This window comes from Chelonia mydas, chromosome 6 (assembly GCF_015237465.2).
Source record: "Chelonia mydas isolate rCheMyd1 chromosome 6, rCheMyd1.pri.v2, whole genome shotgun sequence".
Taxonomy (NCBI): domain Eukaryota; kingdom Metazoa; phylum Chordata; order Testudines; family Cheloniidae; genus Chelonia; species Chelonia mydas.
In genome coordinates this window covers 78,492,823-78,520,293 of record NC_051246.2, presented here as the reverse complement: position 1 = coordinate 78,520,293, position 27,471 = coordinate 78,492,823, and the positions used below count along the sequence as shown (strand labels likewise).

General features: G+C 39.0%; 1 protein-coding gene across 1 annotated transcript in view; it reads left to right on the top strand.

Annotated features, from left to right (window-relative positions):
- The window catches only part of CDIN1 (CDAN1 interacting nuclease 1), a 170,706-nt gene that overhangs the window by 15,347 nt on the left and 127,888 nt on the right, over positions 1–27,471 (top strand). The window contains 3 exon segments of the mRNA XM_037900520.2: positions 20,859–20,904; positions 21,776–21,840; positions 25,574–25,634. Of these exon segments, the coding sequence (XP_037756448.1) occupies positions 20,859–20,904; positions 21,776–21,840; positions 25,574–25,634 (172 nt within the window).

The window sequence follows — 27,471 nt, the reverse complement described above, 5'->3', positions numbered from 1 at the left end:
CATGGATTAGGTTTCCAATAGAATTCTTATTCTTTTGCACCCTTACATAGGGGGAAAGTACTGTGATCATGTCACCTTAAAGAGAGGGGTGCAAAGGGTACTCAGGAGTCCTTTAAGAAGTGTATACATCTTAGGGTTTTTTAGATTGGGGGTTGGAAATAAAATGAAATAAAAACTGCGGGGGAGAGTTGTATCATGTCATGAATCACTTTCTCGGATGTTCTCTGTAAATTCTTGCCGCTAGGTGTGTAGCTTGTGTGAAAGTGACATTTTAAAAATATATAATGCCGGTCTAAGGAACAGTTTGGTTTTTACGACCTCTTATTCTTCATAGATTAATAGGTATTAAGGTCAGAAGGGACCATTATGATCATCTAGTCCAGCCTCCTGCACAACTTCGTATTATCTGCCACATTTTTAGTGGGAAGGAAGTGTTGTGGGATTCAGTTTCTTATCCCTGCTTGTGGAGGTGGAAGCAAACTTTCTAAAGTGTATACTCTTCCTACATCTGTAAGGTAACACACTGTAAAGGGGTAACATAAAAATAAAGTAGCAAAATATCACACTGCTCTAGCAGTTTGTAAGGAGGAGGTATTAATTAATTAAATTTAATATATGGTTAGCTTTGTAATCCTAAATTTTCAGCTGTAAACATGGTTTTCTTTCTTTAAATATTTAACTTTATAAAATAGACATGACTTAAAATTGTACTTGTGTTATACACAGCAATCTGGAAAAAATAACTTCCAGACTTGGTTAGAACTACATATTATTTTAATTATATACTGAAGATTATCATCTTTTATAGAAACCATCAGTAAAACATTAACTTTTTAAAATTAACTGCTTATAATGGTGTCATTAAAAACTTTGACTTTTTAGGTGTTCATTTGTACCTGGAGATAGTTATGTAACACATGCAAATGTTAAATACGGTAGCAGCAGGAGGCCAATGACATTAATAGTCATTTATATAATGAAAGCCACCTGGCTGTTTTTATAATTAATTGTTTGTAAATACTAAATTTAAAAATAATTTATAGTTTTCTAAATGTGATATTATACTTATAGCAAATGTGTTTTGGGGGTTATTTTTAAGGATTTTTAATTGGCACATATGTTTTTATACAGGCCAAAGTATTTTTCTAATTTTTAAATTTAAATGTAAGGTCCAATTATCTTTAGAGTTGAAGTTAATAAGTATGAAAGGAAAAATATGCTTCTGAAAACTGGTGCATTTATCATTTTGGTGGCTAGTATATGGCTGAAAAAAAGGAGGAAAAATAATAGGTTATGTGCTCAGATCAGATTTAAAGGGAAAAAAGTAAGGGAGACTATCAAGTTAAATTACTTTCTCATTTTGCATAAAGCAAATTAAGTCTATATATTATCACAAATCTCCAATAGTCCTTATCAGATGGGCTGAGATCTGAAACTGTGCTGTTGAGGGAACCATATAATTGCCCGAACAGATAGATGGAAATGAAAACATGGGAAGATTCTGTCAAATGATTCTCGCAATCACAATCTGAGTACAAGGTGGTCCCGTTATTGTAATTTATAGGCCTCAGCTCTGACCTGGAAGATGGTCACCACTGCCATATAAAACACAATGCTTCAAGTCTCTGAGCCTGTATCAGCTGACTCGAGCTCATGGCGATTGGGCTGCGGGATTATAAAATTCCTGTGTAAATGCTTGGGCTGGAGCCCAGGCTCTGAGACCTACCCTTCTTGCACGATTTCAGAGCCCAGATTCCAGTGTCTACACTACACTACAATTTTATAGCTCTGCAGCCCGAGCCCCATGAGCCTGATTCAGCTGACCTGGGCCAGCCGCCGCTGTCTTTGATTACAGTGGAGATATGTCCTGAGAGTAACTCAATCTCCCTGAACATTCAGTCTTTGGCTACTCTGCTTTAACTGCCACTTAGTGTTCATTGTAATTATAGTCTTTATGCTGCAAGACAACCTGGAAGCTGAAATAAGACCACCAAACTCTGTTCACACAGACCACTGAATACCCATCATCAGATGGTAATGATTTTTTTATTTCACTGCCATTTTAAAACAAATCTTCAGAAGGAAATACTAAAATTAAGTGCTGGTCAAGTTGAGGATAGAAATACAAATGTTGATGGAATAGGTAGGAGTAATGTGCATCAGTTGATCATGCACTTTTGGAGCCATACTCTCAGTCGTTTGGCAGATTACAATGTCAAGATATAAAACTGTAATTAAAAAAAAATAGCTTATGCTGTTTACTTATTTCTGTCCTATGCTGAGTTTGGACAATGACTTCTTGTATTTTAATCAATTTAATGTCTTCCTGCAGGCATAGTGGGTGTAGTGGATTGGACATGGAGCTGGGTGTAAGGCAACTGTGCCCAGCTCTGTCTCTGATTTTGTCTGTACCTTGGGCAAATCAGAAAATCTGTTTATCTTCATTACACCATCTCTAAAATGAGGGTATAAATGCGTACCCAACTTTGTAAAACACTTTATGTTCTGTTGATGAAAAATGCTTGTCAGCTTTGTCCCTCCATACTCTGCTGCCATTTCTGGTGGTAGTATTATTATGGAACAGCCCAAAACTGGATTCCAAATACTGAGCACATATGTATAAGTCCCACACAAACCTGTTTCCACTGTAACTTTTAAACAGTCTGAATATTGGGAAAACTGTTTGCCAGTTTCATATTTAAACACACAAACGTGGGATTTCATAGGGATACTGATTTCTCACTCTAATGGCTTCATAGTGCTGCAATAGTCAAGCATATTTACCCACTCTATATTGGAATATTTAATAATTCTATTATGGTGGTGCCTAGGGACCTCAACCAAGATCAGGATCCTATTGTATAAGGCATTGTACACACATAGTGTAAGAGACAGTCCCTGTCCTGAAGAGTTTACAGTCAAAATAGACATGGCAGACAAAGGGCTGAGGAGAAAGGATATAACATGTGAACAGTATGATGATTTACTAATCTCAGGTTAGTTCCATGACTTCTCCACCTTTCCCCCTCCCAATTTTATGATGGGATTTTGTTAGGTGAGGATTAGCTGAAAGGAGAGAGGTTTTACTTAAAAATTTGATGAAAGAGCAATTACTGCAAAAAACCTCTTCATGATTTCCATGTTCCAAATGTATATTCAACAAATAGCCTGCCATTTAACTTTGATAAGGTCTACCAAAGTGATATTTCTATTTTCAGCACGCATTATTAAAAATAGGCCGGCAAGTCCATTCACTTAAGAAGTTACACAATATTATATTCTGTTTGTGTGACTTTCTTATCTGTTTTCACAATTGCATTTTTAATTGTACTTTTAATTGGTGTTTATCCTTTTCATTTAGCGTCTAACTGTGTGTTCTATGAAATACTACTCTTGTCTCCATGCACGCATGTGTATGCAAACATGCACATAAAATTACGTCTTCTCTTGATGACTTGCCGTTTTTTCCCTTTTTCTGGAGATTACAAAATACCTCAGTGAGTTATAATCTTGTATGTTTTTAAGTTACAGTTCTTTTACTGTGACTGTTGAATGGTAATCCTGAACATCATTTCTTGTGATGTGGCTGAAAGTTGAGGGAATATAACACAGGAGAACTAGCATTATGTTACCTGTTCACTGCCTCTGCTGATAATCTGCATTTATTCCGGCAATTTTAGATCTGCATTTTATTTTCTTTATTTGTGTTTGATAAAGACTGTTCATATTGGAGTTGCCTTAAAATATATTGTCCATTTAAAGAAGACACCGAAAAAATGAGCTGTCCACAGGAAGAATTGGTGCTCTGGAGGAATTTCTAAAATCTTTCTAAATGAAAAATCATTCAAACAGTATCTAATACTGGCAATTTTCCTCTATCTTCAGCTAGAACTTATTGGCCAACCAGGTCAGAAGTTATTAAAGTTCAAGTGGCCCAGTGGGGAAACTAATGGCCTTGTGGTACTATGAATTTTAAATGCTGCCATTTCTATGTTTTGCACCATTATCTGTTTTCACACGTCACTAAATTGTATAGAAGTTGTTAGACCAACTTAAGTGTCAAGGTTATAGGAGTGATATCTGTTTGCAAGTATCCTTCTCAGAGCTTTGTCATAGGGTTAGCCTCTCACTATTGGATATAAGCAGTAAGATTACGTGCATGCACGCGCGCACACACACAAACACAGAGTTTGCTGCTTTTATTGAATATTATGAGGCTACAGTGTTGGGTATGTTTTTGTCAAACTATTTTAATTCATGCAAGTCAGGTTATCATCCCTACCAGAGCTATAGAATCTATTAGTGCTCAATTCACAGAAACATTTATAACAGTTGCATAATTAGAAGTGCTTGATAAAATATCCTTTGAATTAAGCTACTGTGTGTTTTAATGAAGCTAATTTTGGTGAATTTCAGAATGGAGTGATACTTTTAGTTTTTGCAGATGAATAGCTGAGCTTAAACCTCATCTTGATTTTAAATTTAATATAAGCTAATACTGAAAGTACCATACCAGGCTGCAGCAAGTGGTTCCGGACAAATAATATATGTTGTTTTAATGCTATAATACAATTATAAGAAGTGTATTTCTCAAATAGCACTGTCTTCGTTGGGAATTAGAAAGCCAAAGTATTGTCTACTAATGATATTTCATCATACCGAAAACTTCTTATGCTCTGGTATTCAGATTTTGTTAAACTATTCCATGCTTTGGAGAAAATCTCTAAGTGCTGGTCTGTTTTAGAAAAGTTGCAAATCCTTCATTTGGACACTGAAACTGGTTTAAACCTTGCTTACATTGATTTAGCTTAAATCAGTACAGGTGAGTTTGGCAATAATAATAACTGGTAAATAAGAACTTAGACAAGAACTAGTTTTTAGGGTGTTTGTATTTGTTTTTTGTCAGGGGGTCGCAAATGTATTAAACCTTTAGTGTATTTCCTAAAAGCAGCAGCAAAAAAATGGGTAAGGCCCTGCCACGCACAGCTGTCAGTGGCTTCCCTACACTTTTCTTAGTTCACAAATGTAGAGCATCATAGCATATGCTGGGCCTGCCTTATTCCTAAGCCTGACCACAGCTAAGGGCCCCATCTAGATTTCTGCAGTAGCCGATGACAGATCAACAAAATGCCTCTTTCTGCTCTTTTATGGACAGGCTAGCCAGTTCCAGCACCTGAAAGTAGTTCTGTAAATTAACCAAAGGTAGCCTCTCTCACCTAGGAGGACCGCTGTGGACTGGCAGCTATTATAGCCCACCCAGGCGTGTAAATCTGCTGACTCTTAGCCTTCATCCTACAATCTGGGCTGGCTATGAAACACCTTCCTCCCCCACTGAACCAGTGTAACAAGGCCTATTTTAAAATTGTTTTATTGATATTTATATTGCAGGGATTTCTAGAGGCTAAGCAAGTGGAGGGCCCATTGTGATAGGCACTGTGCAAATGTATAGAAAATGGCAGTCCCTGCCCCAAAGAAACGACAGTCTAAAAGAAAAGACATAATAATGGCTAAGACATATTGGTGCAATTTCTCTAATATAGACCAGCTCTCAGGAAATGTTAAAGAAATATAAATAACTGTGCAAATTTCCTCCTGGGGTCAAATTATTCCTTTGAGAAATACTTAAAGGAAAAATGGATAGTGTTTACTCAAAATTATGCACATTATGCACATAAGAAACTGAATTTTACCCATCCTTTACCAGCCCCTTCCATGAATTTATGTTCAGTGCATGTACAAGCATGGGATATCCTCCTCATAATCAGCAAGAATTTACCATGCACGATAATGTTGACCTTGTAAAGTTATGTTAAATGCAGCAACCCCTTCTATACATGAATACTCCCTTGGAGGGGAAAGTGATTCAGATAAGATAAGAGAGACTTGCGATTGCTGGTGAGTGTCTCTAAGCAGAGCTCAAGTGATTGCCCCACTCTTCCTTCCTCACCCACTGCAGCTGTGCAGGTTTGTTGTGGGCTTCTACAAAATTCTCAGAGCCACTTCTTCCCCTGCTTGTACTCAAATTGAGGATGATTTATCAAACTCTGCAAATCAGAACTTCGTTTCCTGTTCAGGGTTTTTTATTCCTATGGAAGAAATTATTTGGCCTATTGTTACTACAGTAATGTTACCTTTCAAAATGAGTGCCTATGAAATTTTCCACTGTACATAAGGTTTACAGTATAGCAATAGTATTGTTTGCAGGGTGGATAAAAATCAATGATTTTTTTAAAAAATCAACTTTTTTGTATTTAAATCAGTTTTTTTGATAAAATGTTTTTTGAGGAAAAAAACCTATCTAAAGATAGTATTAATTAAGATACATTATAGCTCAAAAATATCTCATCATGGAATAGGGATTATAAATTCCAATTATATAGTATGAGACAATATATTCATGTAATGTTTAAGAAAAGTTTTGTAAATGAATTCCAATAGTTCATCGATTAGGGACCCAATCTTATAGGGTTCCAGGGGCTTCTGTATAGATTATTTAGGTTAATCTCTCTGTCTACCCAATGGGACTCAGTGCTCAGTCTAGAAGATACCATCAGATATGCTTAGTTTTGCAATTTTAAAACTGGATTTGTGTCTTCAGAAATAACATGCTTGTTAACAGCAAAAATAAATATATAGAGGTGAGAAATAACAGACGAACCCTATAGTCCCTCTGCAAATTTGTGTACACAGAGTCAATCCCTTACCTCTCTCTAAAAGTGAAAAGTTTCTAAAAGTTCAATGAATAGAAGATTGTTGGGGGCAGAATAGATCTGGATAAGGAGAAGAAGTCTGGAGATAAATGTGAGAAGGGAGTGACAGGCAGTAGAAACAAAAGTGAAACTGTTTGTTTGAGCAGCATATTCTAGAAGTCTTGAGGTCTTTCTGAACATAGCCGTCATTGATTTGAGACCTAACCATACCATTCTCTCACTAGACGGGAAAACCTATTATGGCAGTAGGCCGTAAAAGAGACCCAATTTAGGAATATTTTAATGAAGTTCCTCTACCTGTGGGTAAGACAGGTAAGCATGCAAAATACAAACAGTGTAACAAAGAAATGTCAGGCTGGTTACACGGATGAAACAACATCATGAGAAGTGTTCCTTTCATCATCTTCAGCGCAGCTTCCTCCTGAGAAGGAACATGTCTGACCATGAAGAATCTTCAGGTTGGTAAACTTTATTTCATACTTCTTTCTTAAGGACTGCCTGTCTTCCTTCTGGACTATTCTTGAATTCTCATGTTTGAGCAAAAAATATAGTTGTTACTCTATGGTACTATCATTTTAAATGCAGTTGAACTAAAAAATAAATAGCTGAAATAGGCAGATCTTCCTTTTACAATTTCACCTTTAAAGTAGTACTGAGTGTCGGTGAATGCAATGAGTAATAGTAAATGAGCAGTATGGTAATAGTAATTAAATAACTGCATTGACTTATTTTGTTTGGGAGAATCCATCCTCAACATACAGGATTCTGAAGACTATCCACCTTCAAGATCACCATCATTTTCTATCATTTTGGAGTTATCTGCCAATGATAGTGTTTGTCACATAGCCACAGTATATCATCTGTAGCAAAAAGAAAAAAAATCTCCATCATCCAGAAACAACCATAGATAATTTTGTGATAAGAACCAGCGGATTACAAAAAGAGGTAATTGATGAAAAAATTGCCTGGTTTGTTTATGCAACAAACTTTCCTTTCTGTATGATTGAGAACCCACAGTTCATTAACATGGTTCAGTCATTAAGACCAGGATACAGTCCACCCAGCAGAGCAGACGTCACAAACAGATTGCTGGATAAAGTTTATGAAAGAGAAATTGAGCAGTCTGCAAAAGGTCTAGATAGTAAAATTGTTAACCTGAGTCTTGATGGATGGAGCAATGTCCACAATAATCCTGTTGTACGTGCTTGTGTGACAGAAGGAGGAAGTGTCTTCCTTACAGAAACAATTGATACATCAGGAAATGCGCACACAGCAGAATACTTACAAGAAGTAGCAGTCAAAGCTATAACAAACTGAAAAAAAATTCAAATGTATAGTACGCAGCTGGTCACAGACAATGCTGCAAATGTATCCAAGATGAGAAGAAATTATTTAGAAGAGAGTGATGAGTCCCAAGATAATAACATACGGTTCCAGTGCTCATTTGATGCATCTCTTAGCCAAAGACTTCAGTCTTCCAGAAATAAAGACTAATGTTGTTGAAATTGCAAAATACTTCCATAACAACCACTTTGCAGCAGCTGCTCTGAAAAAAAGTGGGAGGAACCAAGCTAACTCTCCCACAAGACATAGAACTCGGTAGTGGACTGTTTTGAGCACTGTATCAAGAACAGGCCTGATCTGATGACAGTTTGAACAAAATTGTGAAAAATAGATGGCACTGTCACAGCCAAAGTTCTCAACATTGGGCTTAAGCGAAATGTTGAACTTATGTTGAGTCCCTGAAGCCTATTTCTGTAGCCTTGAACAAAATGCAGGGAAATAGTTGTTTTACTGCTGACACTGTTGAAATTTGGAAGGAACTGAGTGAGATCTTAAAAAGAGAAATATGCAATGACAGAGTTAAACTACAAGCATTAATAAAACAAATGGGACAAGCACTATCTGCAGCTCATTAATATTCTCAATACTTGGTACCAGGGTCAAACCTTAACTGCTGAAGAAGAGGAGTTGGCTATGACATGGACATCCAGCAATCATCCCTCCATAATGCCAACTATAATAAACTTCAGAGCTAGGGTGAACCATTCAAGAAATATACGTTTGATGATGATGTTTTAAAGAAAGTCACACCAGTTAACTGGTGGAAGTCACTTAAGCATTTGGATTCAGAGACTGTCGAAGTGATAATTTCACTTTTAGCAGCAGTGGCTTCTTCTGCCAGAGTAGAAAGAATATTTTCTTCCTTTGGACTAATTCATTCCAAATTGAGAAATTGTTTGGGACCCGAAAAAGCAGGAAAGCTTGTTTTTCTTTTCCAGATTATGAACAAACAGGAAAATGAAGGTTGAAGGGTTAAAATCCATTGCTGATGTAATAACCTGGTATATGGATTTGTGTACAGGCCCAAAGTCCAGAGTTTGGTCAAGCGGTCAGAGAGTAGAAATAGCTAAAAGAAAGCAGAATAACCAAAGATAACCTTGCTATTGCTAAGGTATGCCTGGTCAGCAAAACGCCAGATGTTGGGGGCAATAATTGTCTTCTTCAACGCTGCAAATAGACCAAAGAAGCCCTGTTTATGTTGTGTTAGTTTCTTCTGGAGGGAGATGTTCTTCCCACACATCCAACTTTGAGTTTATGAAAGGTTCAAGCATGTCAGTATAAGATCTGGCCTTTTCCCAGGGACCAATACCTGCCTTAAAACACAAATGAAAAACTTGAAAGACAATCTTTATTGCCATATACTTTCAGTGTTTCTTTGCTTTTATCCCTGGATATGTATCTGTTGGACAATCAAAGGAGCTACTTCATTCCTATGGACCCCAAATCAGAATTCAACATATATATATTTTATACTAATACATTTATTAAAGTACTAATTAAATGTTAATTTTGTCAACTTGAGACCATGGGTGGAGATATTATGTAATCTTTGACCATTGGCTACTGTGCTATCATGTCTTGCTGCTAGACCTATCTGGGGTTGTGGGACTGCCTACCCCATCGCTTTCCCCCGCCCATGGAAAATCCATATATTCCATTGTAATCAATTGATTGACAGTGTCTGAGTCTAATAAGCGAGGTGACACTCCATCAGCTCTGTACGTTATAAACTCCTGTGCTTGACCTCTACATGGTGTGGATTTATGTCCTTCAAAGGTGAAGACGACTGAGTTAGCTGCAGAAGCCAATATTTTAAGTTTCTCATGTTGACCTGGCTGACATAGTCTATTTAATTGTTTTTGTTAAAATTGTTTTGAACTAAAATAGTTAAATGAAATATATTTTTTAAAAAAAACAACTTGATTTAAAAAAAACTTGAATGTTGGACTAAATTCAAAAATTCATATGCTTGTTTTGTTAAAATATTATGTTTTCTGTTGAAGAAAAAATATATAACATTGTTTTAGTTAAATAAAACAATTTAAATGTCTGTCTGGTGATGTACTCCTCATAATACAGCATGGCAAGAAAATCCTCCAAATATTGATTAACCTGTTGCATTGGAGATAGTTCACCTCCCAATGACTTCATAAAAATCTGCTTCAATTACCTTTGATAAATGAAATAACCAATCGTTCATTTTCTGAGATAGCTGTAAAACTAATTTGAAAAGTTTTCAAAATAAATCACTTAAAAATAGATATAGTGTGTCCCTTTTAAAAATGAAACCTACATCTGTCTCTGAGTTGTGAAGAATATGTATTAAGGTTATAACCAACAAGAATGCACTTTTATGTAGAAATTCATGATTAAATCTAGTCTTCCTGATTTGGGATTTAAATCATGATTTAAATCAATTTGAAATTAACTTCACAAGGTTCAAGAATTTGGGGAAAATCCAAACCAGGAGAATATACAATCTGCACCTCTTTTTGGAGGTTGTTGTGAAAGATGCAGGTTTTTAGGTGGCTGATTTAAATCAAAGTTCCTTGGCTGATTTAAATCAAATCCACCCTGATTGTTTGAACAAAAATACTTTCAGGATGATAGTGGTAGTAGCTAGCACTTCATCCAATGATCTCAAAGCACTTCACTAAGTAGGTAAGTGTTAGAGCTGAGTAACCAGCATTCTACTGATATGAATAATTGCAAACGGTGAATTTTAATCTCAAATGCTAATGTTTGATTAAAATGAATTTCCGATTGTTCAGTTACAAAATTCAAAATTGCCAGCTGGTTGATTAGTTAAATCAACTAGTCTGGGAACAGGTACAACGTGAATATATAACCGGTACGGGTCTATTTTGAAGATAAACTGAAGATTTGCAACAGTGTTCACAAACTATTTTATATAGGAAAAAATCATAAAGAAATTACTATATACCAAATGAGACTTGCTTATCTGCTTGCTATCTGCTTTTATGCTAGACTGTGACTTACAGTGCATGTCCTATGCAGGAGAGTTTGAGAGAGAGAAATATCCTACTTGAACTCCTATAATGTTGACCCACTATATGTGTGTGCTATGAAATCTGAAAATGTTGCTTGGGTCTTCAAAAACAATAGCTTCTTGTTTTTGTAAATGTGGTCTTGTTTGTTTGTTAAATGCTCAAATATCTCCTAAATGAATGTTTACCCTGTACTTTTGTGTTCTTAATGAAATGGAACATGCTTTTTTATAACATGAAAGTAACTTCTCTTGTAGATGGAAATGAATGTCTTCTGTTAAAACAAAATAAAAAAGACCATTTGAATGTTTTTTATTTTAGTCTGTTATACGTAGCACAAATCTTCTCTCCCCCCCCCCCCAAGCTTTTTCATTGTTGTCCTATGATGCACTTTGCTTTTTGCTGGTTTCTTATGCATATGTTTGATGACTAATTATTGGTAGGGCCCTACCTAATTCACAGTCCATTTTGGTCAATTTCACGGTCATAGTATTTAAAAAACTGTAAATTTCATTATTTCAAGTATTTTAAATCTGAAATTTCACGGTGTTGTATCTATAGGGGCCCTGACCCAAAATGGGGTTTTGGGGGGTGTTGCAAGATTAGTGTAGGGAGGTCACAGTATTGCCACCCTTACTTCTGCACTGCGTCACTGCCATCAGAGCTGAGCAACTGGAGCTGCTGTCTAGGAACCCAGTTCTAAAGAGAGTGTCGCCACCAACAGCAGTGTGATGGCATGGTTTGGTATTGCCATCCTTACTTCTGTGCTGCTGCTTGTGGGGTTCTGCTTTCAGTGCTGGATGCCTGGCCAGCAGCCACTGCTCTCTGGCCACCCAATCCATGCTGAATTGGTGTTTTCCTTTATGTACCATGGTTAAATTCATAAAACATGAAGCTGAATTTTTGGCTTAAGTGACTTAAGTGAAACACACATGGGGGAGAGGGGTGTAGGATGGATAGAGGCAGAATCAGTTTTAAAATCAGTCTCTCCAAGGGTAAGCTTGATTTATGCCCTGAGTGTGTACAGTTCCCGAAATCTGAGAAAATTAACTAAGGCTTGGTCTACACTGGGTTGGGGGGATCGATCTAAGTTAAGCAACTTCAGCTACGTGAATACAGTGTCTTCACTGCGGTGAGTCAACAGCTGGCGCTCCCGTCGACTCCGCATGCACCTCTCGCTCTGGTGGAATACCGGAGTCGACATGATAAAGACTAGATGTGATAAATCAACCCCTGCTGGATCGAATGCTGCCTGTTGATCCTGCAGGTAATGTAGACAAGCCCTGACAAAGTGTAAATTGTATATTCACTAAAATGCTGTGTGTGGTATACATTTAAAAATAAATATTAAAGTATAATCATTTTACCAGAAATTATCTGCAACTATTGGCAACATAGGTTCAAAGGGGTTTCTTTTTTCGTTTTGAAACCTGGCTGAATATAGTATTTAGCAAAAGACTAAGGCTATGGCTACACTAGAGACCCTACAGTAGCCATTGTAAGCTGACAGGAGAGCTCTGCCGTTGGCTTAATTACTCCAGTCTCCGCGAGTGGCAGTAACTTTTTATTGTTTTATTTTTTTTATTTTTAGCCCCAGCAATACATTATTACTAAATTATTTTTAATAAACCCTCTATATTTGTAAGATTGCAATAAGGGAGTTCAAGTTCTTAAATTCCTCAGCTGCATGTACAATTACTGATTTGTGTGGGCATGTATATGTGTTTGACAGTTTACATGCTTTTTGCCAGTGCAGCCACTGCATTCAACTTTGAAATCCTATATAGGAACATCAGAATAGGGACTAGAGTTCCAACTTCTGGAATTTTATTTACATCAGTTTGAGTGGTGATAATGAGTCACTCTATCCCAGCAGAGTGGTCAGAGGATGAAACCCTCCAATCACTCTAATGTCCTGTGGAGACTCAATGTCAACCCATGATTTCTGTGTGTTCCCCTTTCCCCTCTGTCCACGTACATGTGTGAGTGCACACAGAGAAAACAAGCTGATTGTTGTGCTGCTATTACCACCTCACCAGTAGATTCCCCAAACGTTCTTTGTTGAGCTCACAATATAAAGGGGCACAGTGCTGGCACAGTTAGTGTTATCTTATCTTCCATGGAAAAATCCCCATGGGTGTGAGGAAAAAGGGATTACATTGTTAGGGAAATTAAGTTAACTCCACAAGGTTCAAGAATTTGAGGAAAATCCAAACCAGGAGAATATTGCACCTCTTTTTGGAGGTTGTTGTGAAAGATGCAGGTTTTTAGGTGGTTGAGGGAATTGAAGTTCCTTGGCTGATACAATTGAAGTCTTGTGGTTTATGTGTTGCATTGGTTTTATTGCAGTCAGTCCAATACAGTATACCAACTATTCAGTTACTGAAGATTTTTAAATTTTGTAGTGTCATGGTATGTTTTATATGAGCTGAGAAGACAGGAATCTAGAAGAATAGAGCCAGGCAAATCAAAATAAATAAATTGCAAACTCAGAAATCAAGGACAACTGAGGAAACATCCGGACTGTGGTTTGGAATAAAAATCTTAATGCTTATTATACCAGTAAGTACAGTAGTCAGAATAAAGACTGAGAGGGAACAAACAGGAAAGTACAGTAATTGGGATAACATGGATAGGAGGAAGGGAACTAGTAGAAGAAAATTGGGGATTAGGAGAGGAAGCAGACCAATTAAAGACACTTAGCCCTGGTCTACACTAGGAGTTGAGGTCGAATTTAGCAGTGTTAAATCGATTTAACCCTGCACCCGTCCACACGACTAAGCCCTTTTTTTCGACTTAAAGGGCTCTTAAAATCGATTTCTTTCCTCCACCCTCGACAAGAGGATTAGTGCTGAAATCGGGTTGAATTTGGGGTAGTGTGGATGCAATTCGATGGTACTGGCCTCTGGGAGCTATCCCAGAGTGCTCCATTGTGACTGCTCTGGACAGCACTCTCAACTCAGATGCACTGGCCAGGTAGACAGGAAAAGAACCGCGAACTTTTGAATCTCATTTCCTGTTTGGCCAGCATAGCGAGCTGCAGGTGAGTGCAGAGCTCATCAGCAGAGGTGACCATGATGGAGTCCCAGAATCGCAAAAGAGCTCCAGCATGGGCCTAACGGGAGGGACGGGATCTGATGGCTGTATGGGGAGAGGAATCCGTGCTATCAGAACTCCGTTCCAGTTTTCGAAATGACAAAACATTTGTCAAAATCTCCCAAGGCATGAAGGACAGAGGCCATAACAGGGACCCGAAGCAGTGCCGCGTGAAACTTAAAGAGCTGAGGCAAGCCTACCAGAAAACCAGAGAGGCGAACGGCCGCTCCGGGTCAGAGCCCCAAATATACCGCTTCTATGATGAGCTGCATGCCATTTTATGGGGTTCAGCCACCACTACCCCAACCATGTGCTTTGACTCTGTCAATGGAGAGGGAGGCAACACGGAAGCAGGTTTTGGGGATGAGGAAGATGATGAGGTTGTAGATAGCTCACAGCAAGCAAGCGGAGAAACTGGTTTTCTCAACAGCCAGGAACTGTTTCTCACCCTGGACCTGGAGCCAGTACCCCTCGAACCCATCCAAGGCTGCCTCCTGGACCCGCCAGGCGTAGAAGGGACCTCTGGTGAGTGTACCTTTTTAAATAGTATAAATGGTTTAAAAGCAGGCGTGTTTAATGATTAATTTGCGCTGGCATTCGCTGCCAGTATAGCTACTGGAAAAGTCTGTTAATGTGTCTGGGGATGGAGCGCAAATCCTCCAGGGACATCTCCATGAATCTCTCCTGGATGTACTCCCAAAGCCTTAGCAAAAGGTTTCTGGGGAGGGCAGCCTTATTCCGTCCTCCATGGTAGGATACTTTACCATGGCAGGCCAGCAGCAAGTAGTCTGGAATCATTGCATAACAAAGCATGGCAGTGTATGTTTGCTGGTGTTCAAACAACATCTGTTCTTTATCTCTCTGTGTTATCCTCAGGAGAGTGATATCATTCATGGTCACCTAGTTGAAATAGGGTGTTTTTTTTAAGAGGACATTCAGAGGTGCCTGTTCCTGCTGGGCTGTTTGCCTGTGGCTGAACAGAAATGTTCCCTGCTGTTAGCCACGCGGTGGGGTGAGGGGTTAGCCACGCGGTGGGGGAAGGCAAAATGCAACCTTGTAATGAAAGCACATGTGCTATGTGTGTACTGTTAACAGCAAGGTTTACTGTGAAAGAGTGTATCCATTGTTCTGTAAAATGTGTCTTATTAAATATCACTGTCCCTTTTTTTTCTCTACCAGCTGCATGTGTTTCAACGATCACAGGATCTTCTCCTTCCCAGAGGCTAGCGAAGATTAGAAGGCAAAAAATGGCACTCGTGATGAAATGTTCTCTGACCTCATGCTGTCCTCCCACACTGACAGAGCAGAGATGAATGCATGGAGGCAGACAATGTCAGAGTACAGGAAAGCACAAAATGAACGTGAGGAGAGGTGGCGGGCTGAAGAGAGTAAGTGGCGGGCTGAAGATGATAGGTGGCGGCAGCGTGATCAGAAGAGGTAGGATTCAATGCTGAGGCTGCTGGAGGATCAAACTAATATGCTCCAGCATATGGTTGAGCTGCAGGAAAGGCAGCTGGAGCACAGACTGCCGCTATATCCCCTGTGTAATCAACCGCCCTCCTCCCCAAATTCCATAGCCTCCTTACCCAGATGCCCAAGAAAGCGGTGGGGGGGCCTCCGGCCACCCAGCCACTCCACCCCAGAGGATTGCCCAAGCAACAGAAGGCTGGCATTCAATAAGTTTTAAAGCGCTGTATGGCCTTGTCCTTCCCTCCTCCACCACTCCTCCCAGGCTACCTGAGCAGTTATCCAACTATTTGTGTGATGAATTAATAAAGAACGCATGAATGTGAAGCAACAATGACTTTATTGCCTCTGTAAGCGGTGATCGAAGGGGGGAGGGAAGGGTGGTTAGCTTGCGTGGAAGTAAAGTGAACCAAGGGTGGGGAGTTTCATCAAGGAAAAACAAACAGAACTTTCACACCATAGCCTGGCCAGTCATGAAACCGGTTTTCAAAGCTTCTCTGATGCGCAGCACGCCCTCCTGTGCTCTTCTAACCACCCTGGTGTGTGGCTGCACGTAACCAGTGGCCAGGCTATTTGCCTCAACCTCCCACCCCACCATAAATGTCTCCCCCTTACTCTCACAGATATTGTGGAGCGCAGAGCAAGCAGTAATAACAATGGGAACATTGGTTTTGCGAGTCAGTAAACTGCACCAGCGTGCTTTTAAACGTCCAAATGCACATTCTACCACCATTCTGCACTTGCTCAGCCTGTAGTTGAACAGCTCCTGACTACTGTCCAGGCTGCCTGTGTATGGCTTCATGAGCCATGGCATTAGGCTGGGTCCCCAAGGATAACTATAGGCATTTCAACATCCCCAATGGTTATTTTCTGGTCTGGGAAGAAAGTCCCTTCTTGTAGCTTTTGAAACAGATCAGAGTTCCTGAAGATGCGAGCGTCGTGAACCTTTCCCGGCCATCCCACGTTGATGTTGGTGAAACGTCCCTTGTGATCCACCAGTGCTTGCAGCACTATTGAAAAGTACCCCTTGCGGTTTATGTACTCGCCGGCTTGGTGCTCCGGTGCCAAGATAGGGATATGGGTTCCCTCTGTGGCCCCACCACAGTTAGGGAATCCCATTGCAGCAAAGCCATCTAGTATGACCTGCACATTTCCCAGACTCATTACCCTTCATATCAGCAGATCTTTGATTGTGTTGGCTACTTACATCACGGCAGGCCCCACAGTAGATTTGCCCACTCCAAATTGATTCCCGAATGACCAGTAGCTGTTTGGCATTGCAAGCTTCCACAGGGCTATTGCCACTCGCTTCTCAGCTGTGAGGGCTGCTCTCATCTTGGTATTCTGGCACTTCAGGGCAGGGGAAAGCAAGTCACAAAGTTCCATGAAAGTGCCCTTACACATGCAAAAGTTTCACAGCCACAGGGAATCGTCCCAGACCTGCAACACTATGTGGTCCCACGAATCTGTGCTTGTTTCCTGGGCCCAGAATCTGCGTTCCACGGAATGAACCTGCCCCATTAGCACCATGATGCCCACATTGCCAGGGCTCATGCTTTGAGAGAAGTCTATGTCTATGTCCTCATCGCTCTCGTCACCGCGCTGACGTTGCCTACTCACCCGGTTTTGCTTTGGCAGGTTCTGGTGCTGCATATACTGCTGGAAAATGCACGTGGTGTTTAATGTGCTCCTGATTGCCAAAGTGATCTGAGTGGGCTCCATGCTTACCGTGGTATGGCGTCTGCACGGAAAAAAGGCGTGGAACGATTCTCTGCCGTAACTTTGAAGGAGGGAGGGATGACTGATGACATGGCTTACAGGGTTAGCTTACAGGGAATTAAAATCAACAAAGAGGGTGGCTTTATATCAAGGAGAAACAAAAACAACTGTCACACAGAATGGCCCCCTCAAGGATTGAACTCAAAACCCTGGGTTTAGCAGGCCAATGTTCAACCCACTGAGCTATCCCTCCCCCCCGGTAGTCCAGGACTGAATCTCCATTAAACTTTTCAACGTGCCCCTGACAGACCTCACCAAAACGATTGTCAGCCATTGATTTCACGGAGGGAGGGGGGAGCAAATTAATACAAAACAAATCTGGTCTATTTCTTGTTTTGATCCACTCCATCTATCTTTTACATCTTTGGCTGGCAGCAGACCATGCAATAGGACTGCTAGCCATGCTCATCTCCTGGCTGCTCGCCAGAAGACAGTGCAATACGACTGCCGGCAGGACTAAAGAGAATGGCCTGGTCGAGTCACTCTTATTTCAGTCCCTGTGCCCATATCTGCCCAAGCGCTCCTGACCGACCTTACCGAGGCAGCCAAGAGCACCTAGGACATGATGACGATGGTTATCAGGCTTATTGCACCATCTGCTGCCACAAGGCAATGAGCTGCTGCTGTGTAGCAACGCAGTACCGCGTCTGCCAGCACCCAGGAGACTTGCAGTGACAGTGAGCTGAGCGGGCTCCATGCTTGCCGTGGTATGGCGTCTGCACAGGTAACCCAGGAAAAAAGGCGCAAAACGATTGTCTGCTGTTGCTTTCACGGAGGGAGTGAGGGAGGGCCTGACAACATGTACCCAGAGCCATCCACGACAATGTTTTTGCCCCATTAGGCATTGGGATCTCAACCCAGAATTCCAATGGGCGTCAGAGACTGCGGGATCTGTGGGATAGCTACCCACAGTGCAACGCTCCGGAAGTCAACGCTAGCCTTGGTACTGTGGAAGCACTCCGTCGAGTTAATGCACTTAGAGCATATTGTGTGGGGACACACACAATCGACTATATAAAAACAATTTCTAAAAAAAGACTTCTATAAATTCGACCTAATTTCATAGCGTAGACATACCCTAAGAGATGTAGAATGTAATCAGAACTAATCAAAGAGAAATCTTATATTGAGCATGCAATCAAGAAAAGCAAGGAGAAACAATTCTCTTATTTAAATTGTGTGACAGATACTTTTTTTTTTTTTTAAAAGAAAAATAAATAATGGATCATAAAGTTCAGCTCTTGTAATATGTTGGGGGGTTAATAAAATCATGATTTTATTTTAATAAGATGTGGAAGCTGATTTAAGGTTTCTGCCTACAATGTTTTGAAATAATTTGTGGCGATGAGGCTTCCTGTTCCATCTGTTATATTAGTCTTTACTGCTTTTAATTTATGTACATATCCTCCATACTGTAGAAACATGAATGACTTGTCACTTTAGCCTCTTTCTTTAAAGAAAAATAGGATTTATCAGCTTAAAATTTTAAAGAGAAATCTTTACTCCTTGTCTTCCCTCCCAATCTTCCCTTTTCTCTGTCATGGTAGACAACACAACTATCCTCCCTTTCACTCACAGCCTCCCCTGGCCCATAATCTGTGTGTCATGCTGGACTCCACAAACTTTAGCTCTGCACATCCAGATGGTGCCCAAATCTTGCTGCTGCTGCTTCCTTCATAACATCCTTGAGATCCCTGCTTCAACATTTCTGTATGTCTACACCATCAAAAGTCTTGTGCAGGCCATGATCATCTCCCATCTTGACTACTGCAAACTCCTCATAGATCTTTCTGAGACCGCTCTCATCTCCTTCATATCCATTCAAATCGTTGCTGCTAAATTCATCATCCTTGCCTGTTGTTCTAACCATATCCACAAACCAGTCTCCTAGCAACATGACACTCTGATCCTGTTTGGACCTTATAGGCTCTGCCTTAATATAAAGAGTAATAAGTTAAATCTGAAATTTTCATATGCATTTATTTGCATCATTTGACATCTTGTAACTGTTAATTTTTTCTATAATTCTATCGGTAGTATTCTGTAAATCTGTATATTAGACTAATATTCATCTACAATTCTAATACTAAAATATAGTTATATGACTGGGGCAGGTAGAGGAACAATGATCTTGTATTAAAAGCCCTGTGATCTGGGAGATCTGGACTTTACTCCTAGTTCTACCTCACACTTGGTGTGAATTTTAGACACATCATTTAATCTCTCTGTGCCTCAGTTCTCCATCTATAAAATGGTGATAATACTTCATTATCTTCAGCTGTTCGTGAGGCATTTAAATACTACCATAGTAGGGCTATGTAAGTATCTAGATAGAGCATTTAAGTTTGTAGCATGTTAGGATCAGCAATGTAAAACACAGTAGCAAGACAGACATAATGCTATTGTTAAATTCTTGTGTAGTGAACTGTATGAATTAGCTGATAGAGGAATATGATTTCAGTCTTTGTTCCTGAATATCAGAACAATCTAAGATATGTCTTAATAGATGCATTCATGAAAGGAAAACTGTTAATTATTCATATTGCTTTGCTGTACTATAAAATTCGATTTATTGAAACTGTAATTTGTTCAAGTTGCATCTGGTAGGAAAATATATCAGAAGTAATTAATTGTATTCAAGATGTGATGAGCTGGATATATCCACAGAGGACAATTGAAGACTGTAGCAGTGTGGTATTGATTTGCCTTTTAGAGGAAAAAATCTTGTCCCATTTCTAAATGTTAACAATTCTGAGGGAAAAATTCCCACTTGGGAAGAATGTTTTCCAGGTTGCTTCATTGCCAGGTGTTTGACATTGAGTGGCGCCTTAGATGAATGAAGCTTATGGCAGCCTTTGGAAATGACCGACTCCAGGGAATCTCGGCTTCCTGCTGTGAAAGTTTCTATTTTCAAAGCACATCAGTTTCAGTGGGAATGTTCCAGTAGTCCCATATGCTACTTCTGACAGAGAACTAAGTTTCTGTCCTGAATTTGAGACAGCTACTGAAGAGGTTCCCTTGCTGCTAACAAAATGAATTTCAATATGTTGCCAATGAACAAGCGGCATGTTCCCAACTGCTAATGGAATTTAACTCCATCAATTATTTATGGAAATTTTGCTTTGTTTTCGTTCTTCCCCTCCCTTTTAACTCCACTACATGCTACTGATATGACTTTGTGGGTTCTGAAGCTGAAAAAGAATCACTAAAACAATGTTAGTTTGCTTTGAAATTCTTGCTATATTTTTTTCTCCCCTCCCTCATACTCTCTCTCTCCTTGACCTAGCAGCAGGAAGCCTTTGTCTGAGGTGTTCATCTGGAACAACTTTTCCACACTTGTTTTCATGTTCTGTTAGATTACAGGGCAGCAGGCCTACCTTTGAAGCTCCCTTCTCTTTTGTTTCTTTGCAGTGCACTCCAGTAATTAACTTTGTCCTTCTTTTATTTGTTCCAGTCAATCGCAGTCCACTCTGCTGAGCATCTTCTCCCAGGAGTACCAGGTTAGAAGTTTTCTCCTTTGTGAGGGTTGACAGGTGCCTAATTGAATGATGAATGTCCCTTTATTTCTTTGTAATTGAACTGCCAGCTTTCTGATTGGTTTGGAGGATGTTCCCTTTTCCACATCAAGCACCGCCTGAGTCTCAGTGGATGGCTGCCAAGCCTACCCATCCATCTGTCTAATAACATCTAGCCTTTGCTTATTTGGTGGACCTGTAATAAATTATGCTAAACCATTATTATTCTGACAATAATAATTTCCCTGTGTTGCGTGGTTCCATGTGCTAAATGTTTGCTGACTTGCACTGTCAGTGCTGCTTTCCATTGCTGACAGAGATGATGATAAATGACCATTGCCGGAGTGGCAGAAGGCAAGAGAGGCAGAAAATGGAGTCATTTATCATGAGATGACAGGTGTCAGTCAAGTGGCAAGTCTCTGTGGAATTACTTTTTGTGGTTTTTCAAATAAGTTGTTTTTAAGCAATGCTCTTCCTGGTTAAAAATGGCAATTGAATTGTAAAACTAGAGTGCAGAGGACTTAGATGGAATTGAATTGAGGGAAAATTAATACAAAGGTTGAAAGAGAGAACAAGTTTTTCTTTGCCCTTTGCAACCCTCAACAAACTTATTTAGATTCAATTACTATGACCTTACTGGCTTTTACATATATGGTACATTGCAGTATAGTCTGAAGACATTCTATTCAATAGATAGATGAAAAGCCATTTCTATATAGAATTCTCAAAATATAATTCAGTTTTCCTTGTAAGCTGAATACGGTGGCCAAAAAGCATGCACTCAGACATTCATGCTTCATATGTCCGATGTGATACATCATAAAAGTCTCTGGTTTTGTTTTTTCTTTCTTCTCAGAAACAAATCAAAAGAACACATGCAAAGCATCACACTGCTGAGGCTATTGAAACTTACTACCAAAGGTATGACCTACCTTCCCATCCCATTAGAAGGTATTGTAGTACCTACTAATTGCAATTATTATTGAGTAAATCTGATTATTCGGCTAATTTCATATACAAATAAATTAACAAATTGGAATCAGGATGGTGGAAGTACCCCAAGATCATTTTAGTGAAAGATCCTTGAGTCAGAATTCTTCTCTTCAGTTTTAGCAGCAGAATTTCTAGGCTTAAAGGCAAGATGACAAGATTATATCTCTTGGACCACGTGTGTTAGTGTTATGTATTGCCTTATACTGAAAGCTATAAGATTTGTTGATATTGTAAATTATATTGCTGAGAGAAAACTACCCAAATTGAGGGGGCCTGCTCAGTTACAAATGTGTGTGTTGTTTAAGTTACAGACATTTTTTATTATGTAAAAAATTGCATATTAAATTTAATGTATTTACCAATATAACATAAACAGGAGTGAACTAAAAGTTAAAACCACATGAATGTCAGCAACACCTTTTAAGAAGGAATGAAAACCTTTGTCATTTTACAAAATAATTTTACAATTGTATGCATCTTGAGTTAATAAATAGTAATTGCTAACACCTTATAGTTTGTCTTAGTTCTACTGACTTTTCTTTAGACATCTCAATGACATAATTGGGGCATACTGATAACTGGTAGTAATATTTTAATTGTATATCTCTATGTAGACTGACATATCTGAAGAGCTTTCATGGCAAGTGAGATTGTGATTATAGGTGTCTGGTATTATGCTTTAATATTATCTTTATGAATGAGGAAAATAAACAAAAAGCTTTCATTTATAAACAATTAGCTAGTCTCAATGTTTCTGCAAAGTCACATATTTAGAACTAAGGACAACCTCGTAATATTAGACATGAAGGAAGAAAATCTAACACACCATATTTTGTTATTTTTTTTTGAAAAATAGTTGCACTGCCTTATCATATTACATTGGTCACATTTTGCCTGTCCCAGTATTGATTCTTGAGGAAGGATATTTGTTAAAAATCTTTCAAAATCACACTATTACTACATAATATTGTTTCTAATTAATTTTCCACTAGTACAGTTTCAGTAAATAACAATACATTAACTGTGACTATTTCAACATGTTCTTAGAAGTGTTAGTTATTAGAGCACTTGAACACTTTTTGTGATAAATGTGTCTCCAGATCACTCAGTGTAGTGTTTGTCTATTTTTATTAGAAGTGTCTTGGAGCAGGAAACTTGGAACCAAACCTTGCTTGCCTTATATGCAGCAGTAGTTGCATTGGTGTCAGTAAGGCAGTTGGTGTGAGTAAAGTCTGCTTTCATTTGGCCCCATATCTTCCTCATGTTTTGTACAGTCTCAAGTATGATGGTAGTACATAACAAATTCACATGTATGAAGCTTAATGGTAGTGGAAATGATGTAAAAAAATGTTTTTGCCAATTATTTTGTCTTGTATTTTATGCATCTGAGTTAAATTAACATTACTCACCAAGCTGTTTTAATAGAATTATTAATCTACTAATTTAATAGATTCCATGTGGATATTTTGGGCTAGGGAAGGAAAGATTTGTCTGACTGAGGTAGTTAAATAAAGTTTGCATACTTGGCAGAATAATTTAAATGAGGGTGCACATATTACACTTTTTTAATGTAAGATTTGAAGAAACTTGTATCTCAGTATAGTGTTTTTTAATGCTCCACAGTTACTATAATACCGAAGTGCCATGTACAAAAATCAATTAGCATGATTTTCATCCCAAAGGACCTTAATTTCAATGTTGTAGTTTATAGTGGCTTTCTTCTACGAGATGTTCTTGCTTTGTCTCAAGAAAGACATGAACAATCATTCTGGATCCTTGTGGGGGGGAAGGCTTGTCTGAACTTCAGCTTTTTCTTTTTATAAATAATACATTATGTAAATTACAGGGGCAAATTGCTTCTTCCTGCAATAGGGTGAATATCTGCCTGCCAACTAGGAGGGAACTGGGAGAAGCGACCAGGATTGACATCTGCCAACGATGTGGTTGAGGTTTAAGAGGAGTGGGCTTGGTGTTGGAAGACAAATTTGCCATGGTTTACCCTTGTAGCATGGCAGACTGCTCTGTAATAATCATTGGTTCCCATTGATGGAATGGTACTAGTCCTGGTTGCTTGGAATAGTGGTGCTGCTGGGAACAGGTAATAGTGCTGCTGATTTGTGCTCAACTCTGTGCACCCTGAAGTAATCTTGGAGATGGGCAAAATTGGAGGCTGTTTACCAGAAAGACCAGGATGCTTTTCAGCATCATGAAGCCGTCCACCTCAGCACAGTGTGTGTCTTCAAGACAGGAAGTCACTAAGTTCATAATAAAGTACACACCAGGGCTGGAGATGCTTTTGGCCTGTAATAGAGTAAAGAAAGTAGCTACTGCTGACATACCAGGTAGGTATGAAGTTATAGGATGTCAGTGTTCAGTGAGTGCTACTGAGCTGAAAATTTGAGAACTCTTGTTTGTTTCACCAAAACAAATTATATGTGTTCATCTGTTTACTGGGGAATTTTTAAGTAGTTGTTCATGCAACTGAAAATGTTTTTCCATAAGATGATCTTCTATCGTTCCAGTCATGAATCAACCTCAAAATACTTCACAAATGCTAAAACTCACAATACCTCTGTGAGGAGTTGTAGGTAAATCCTGTTATACCCATTTCACAGATAGTTAAACTGAGGCGTAAATACATTTTGACCCATTCATAGCAAGCTGTTATTGGAGTCAGCAACAAATCTCAGACTTCCTGACTTTGTCATTGTCCAACCACTAGAAACCACTTTTCTGCTTTTCCTGGACATAGATTTTCTTTATTTAATTTGATTATCAGTGTGGGAGGTTCTGGCAGTTTATCCAACTAGTTTTAGATGTTGTGTGGAGAGACAGTTGTCAAAAAACTGATCTTCTGAAGAGGTTGCGTACTACTTTGCTTTTTATGACACTTCTCCCGCTCCCATCCTTTAAAGTGTAGCCACTAAGCACCATTTGGCCTGCTCACAACTGCCAGTGACACAATTCCTTCCCACCAAATCCTGAAGGAGTCTTCTCGGCACTACTGCAATATAAACATCAAACTGTAATGATAGTAAGGAGGCAAAAAGGCAGTCTAGTCAGTGTGAGGGGTGGTCAGAAACTTCACCACCCAAACATACAGTCCTGACCATAAAATGTCTTTTTCTTTTCCTTTTGTAGCATTCATTTTATATTGTTAAATCTAAATACAGAAAGTGTACATCATAGCTGAGACTGCTGCCTAACTGGTAAAATCGGTAGTTACATTTTGTCCACATGCATAGTAGCTACATCATGATGCATACCTATGCATGTGAAGATAGTGTCGAGCCCCAAACCTTCTTTGTGGATAGTAGAGATTTCTTGTGTTATGTATGTTTTAATAATACAGATATAATTTGTTTATATGGCATTCAGCCAAAAATACAATTTTGAAAGATGATTTTCTTGGCTTACTTATTGTATTTTTAATAAGTACTTAACTGAGATTGATATATCTTACACATCTGCAGGACTGAACCCTGGAAAGTTAATGATAGGGAATCTTTTGGAAATAAGTATTTTAAACGATCAAACTAGTGTTTTCTAGCCAGGCTGTGTGTGGCATTTGCCCAAGAGAAAGAAATACACAGGGGACACTAGCATGTCGAAGATGGCCTTTTCTCGCCACTGCGGATTTACCTGGCTTTGTCTTGTCTAGGTACCTGAGTGGGGTGATGAAAAATGCAGCTGCCCCTGTACTACTGGAGCTAGCCAATGAGGTAATCATTTTTTTAAATCTTCCTGTGTAAAACCTAAGGGGCATATCTATAGTGACTTTACTTAGAAATGTAATTAACCTAAAAAAATGGTTTCAAGGCACATTAGACACATGAAATTGTTCCCAAGTCTGTTAGTACTTCCAATAATTGGACAAAGAGCCCCATTTATTAATAAATCAGTTAATGTAATTAGTCTCTATCTTCAAGGCAAATCTGTAAGAGGCTTCTGGAATTTTTATTTTGTTGAAAATTTTAGAGAAACTGAGTAAAATAAGTGCTGTTTAACATCCTGGTTTATTTTTAAAATAAACATGTTGATTAAAGACATATAGACTACTATCATGATTAGAGGTTCTTGTTTAAACTCTCTCCTTTTTTCCCCCATGCCTCCAAATCTGTGATTTTATAGTTAAGGGTTAAAAGCAATTCATTTCCTTGACTCTTTTATTTCCATTTATACAAGTTAGTGGAATGGCTAAGGAAGACAGATTAATATAAAGCAATTAAGCAAATTAAACCCTCAATATATCAATATCTTAAAAAACTTTGTGTACCAGAAGTTCGGTACACTTCCTACTTTAACGAGACAGTAACTAATGTATTGATATTGTTTGATAACTATGGCATGAATCTGTTTGGGACATGAGTTGTTTGCATTAAAAAAGTGTGTTCCGATAGTTACTTTGAATAAAGATATAAAAAGTTTATAATAGTAGTAATTGAGCCTCCTAGAAAAAATGAAATATCAAGCCCTTAAACCCCCCTTGAGTTACAATTTTTGGTTGTGCCCCTCATCCCAGACAAAAATAGGCACATGCAAAAGTATGCATGATATGTTTATGAGTAGGCTAACAGAGACCTTAGCACAGCTTTAATTAAATTACCTACCCCGTAAGTTTCAAATGCACAGATACCAATGGCACAGCCAAGTCTTCCTCACCAGTGTGCTGCTTCTACCTTGCAGTCAGGCTTCACCACTAGGGCAGGGCCAATATCTGGCCCTCTCCCTTCAGATTTTCAGGGTTGGAGAAGGTATGTGCGACTATTTCTGGGGGTGGAGCCAATGCTGGGTGTGGAGGCTGCCAGGAGCAGAAATTGTTGCGGCTGCAGCAGATGTTCACAATGACCCACAGGCTGGTTGGCCTGCTGAGGGAGTCGGGGTGAAGGTGGCACTCCCTCCCTACCTCCTCTGGGGGCTGGCCGAAACCTGCTGTGTGGGGCTGCCACAAGCCACCTGGCATCGTCGCTTGCCCCCCCCTCCCCCGCAAATGTTTCTCCATGCCCCACAGTTTGAGGCACCTCTGCCTTAAATTCTGAAATATTTATTTACAATAATAATAACAATACAATACCTATTTGACTTGGAACTGCTTGTGGAACTCTCAAAGGGATAGAATGAAATGTATGCTGTTTTTGTGTTGCACTTTAATAGAAAACATAGGAGTAAGGCAGAAAATGAGTGTTTGCATTAAAAATGATGTGACACTATGAACATTAAGTGTTGCAATAGCAGCAAGTTCTACATGTTATATTAGCAAGAAAGGATGGCTTCTCTTTCAGTTTCAGTCTCTTGTACATTGCTGCAGTCAGCAAATGAGCCATTACCTATCAGTTACTAGAAGGTTTAAATGGTCTATGAAGTGTCTACACACCCTGATGATACAGTTAACATATAATAGGGGATTTACCTCATATTATTGGCAAAGCATGCCTTTTTGCTATTTTTGAAAGCCGACTTTAAATGTATTCTATCCTATTTGAATAAAGAAATAATTGGTTTAGTAAGAATTCTTGATAAATTAACTGGGTTTGCTATATTGCATGAGAACTATCACAA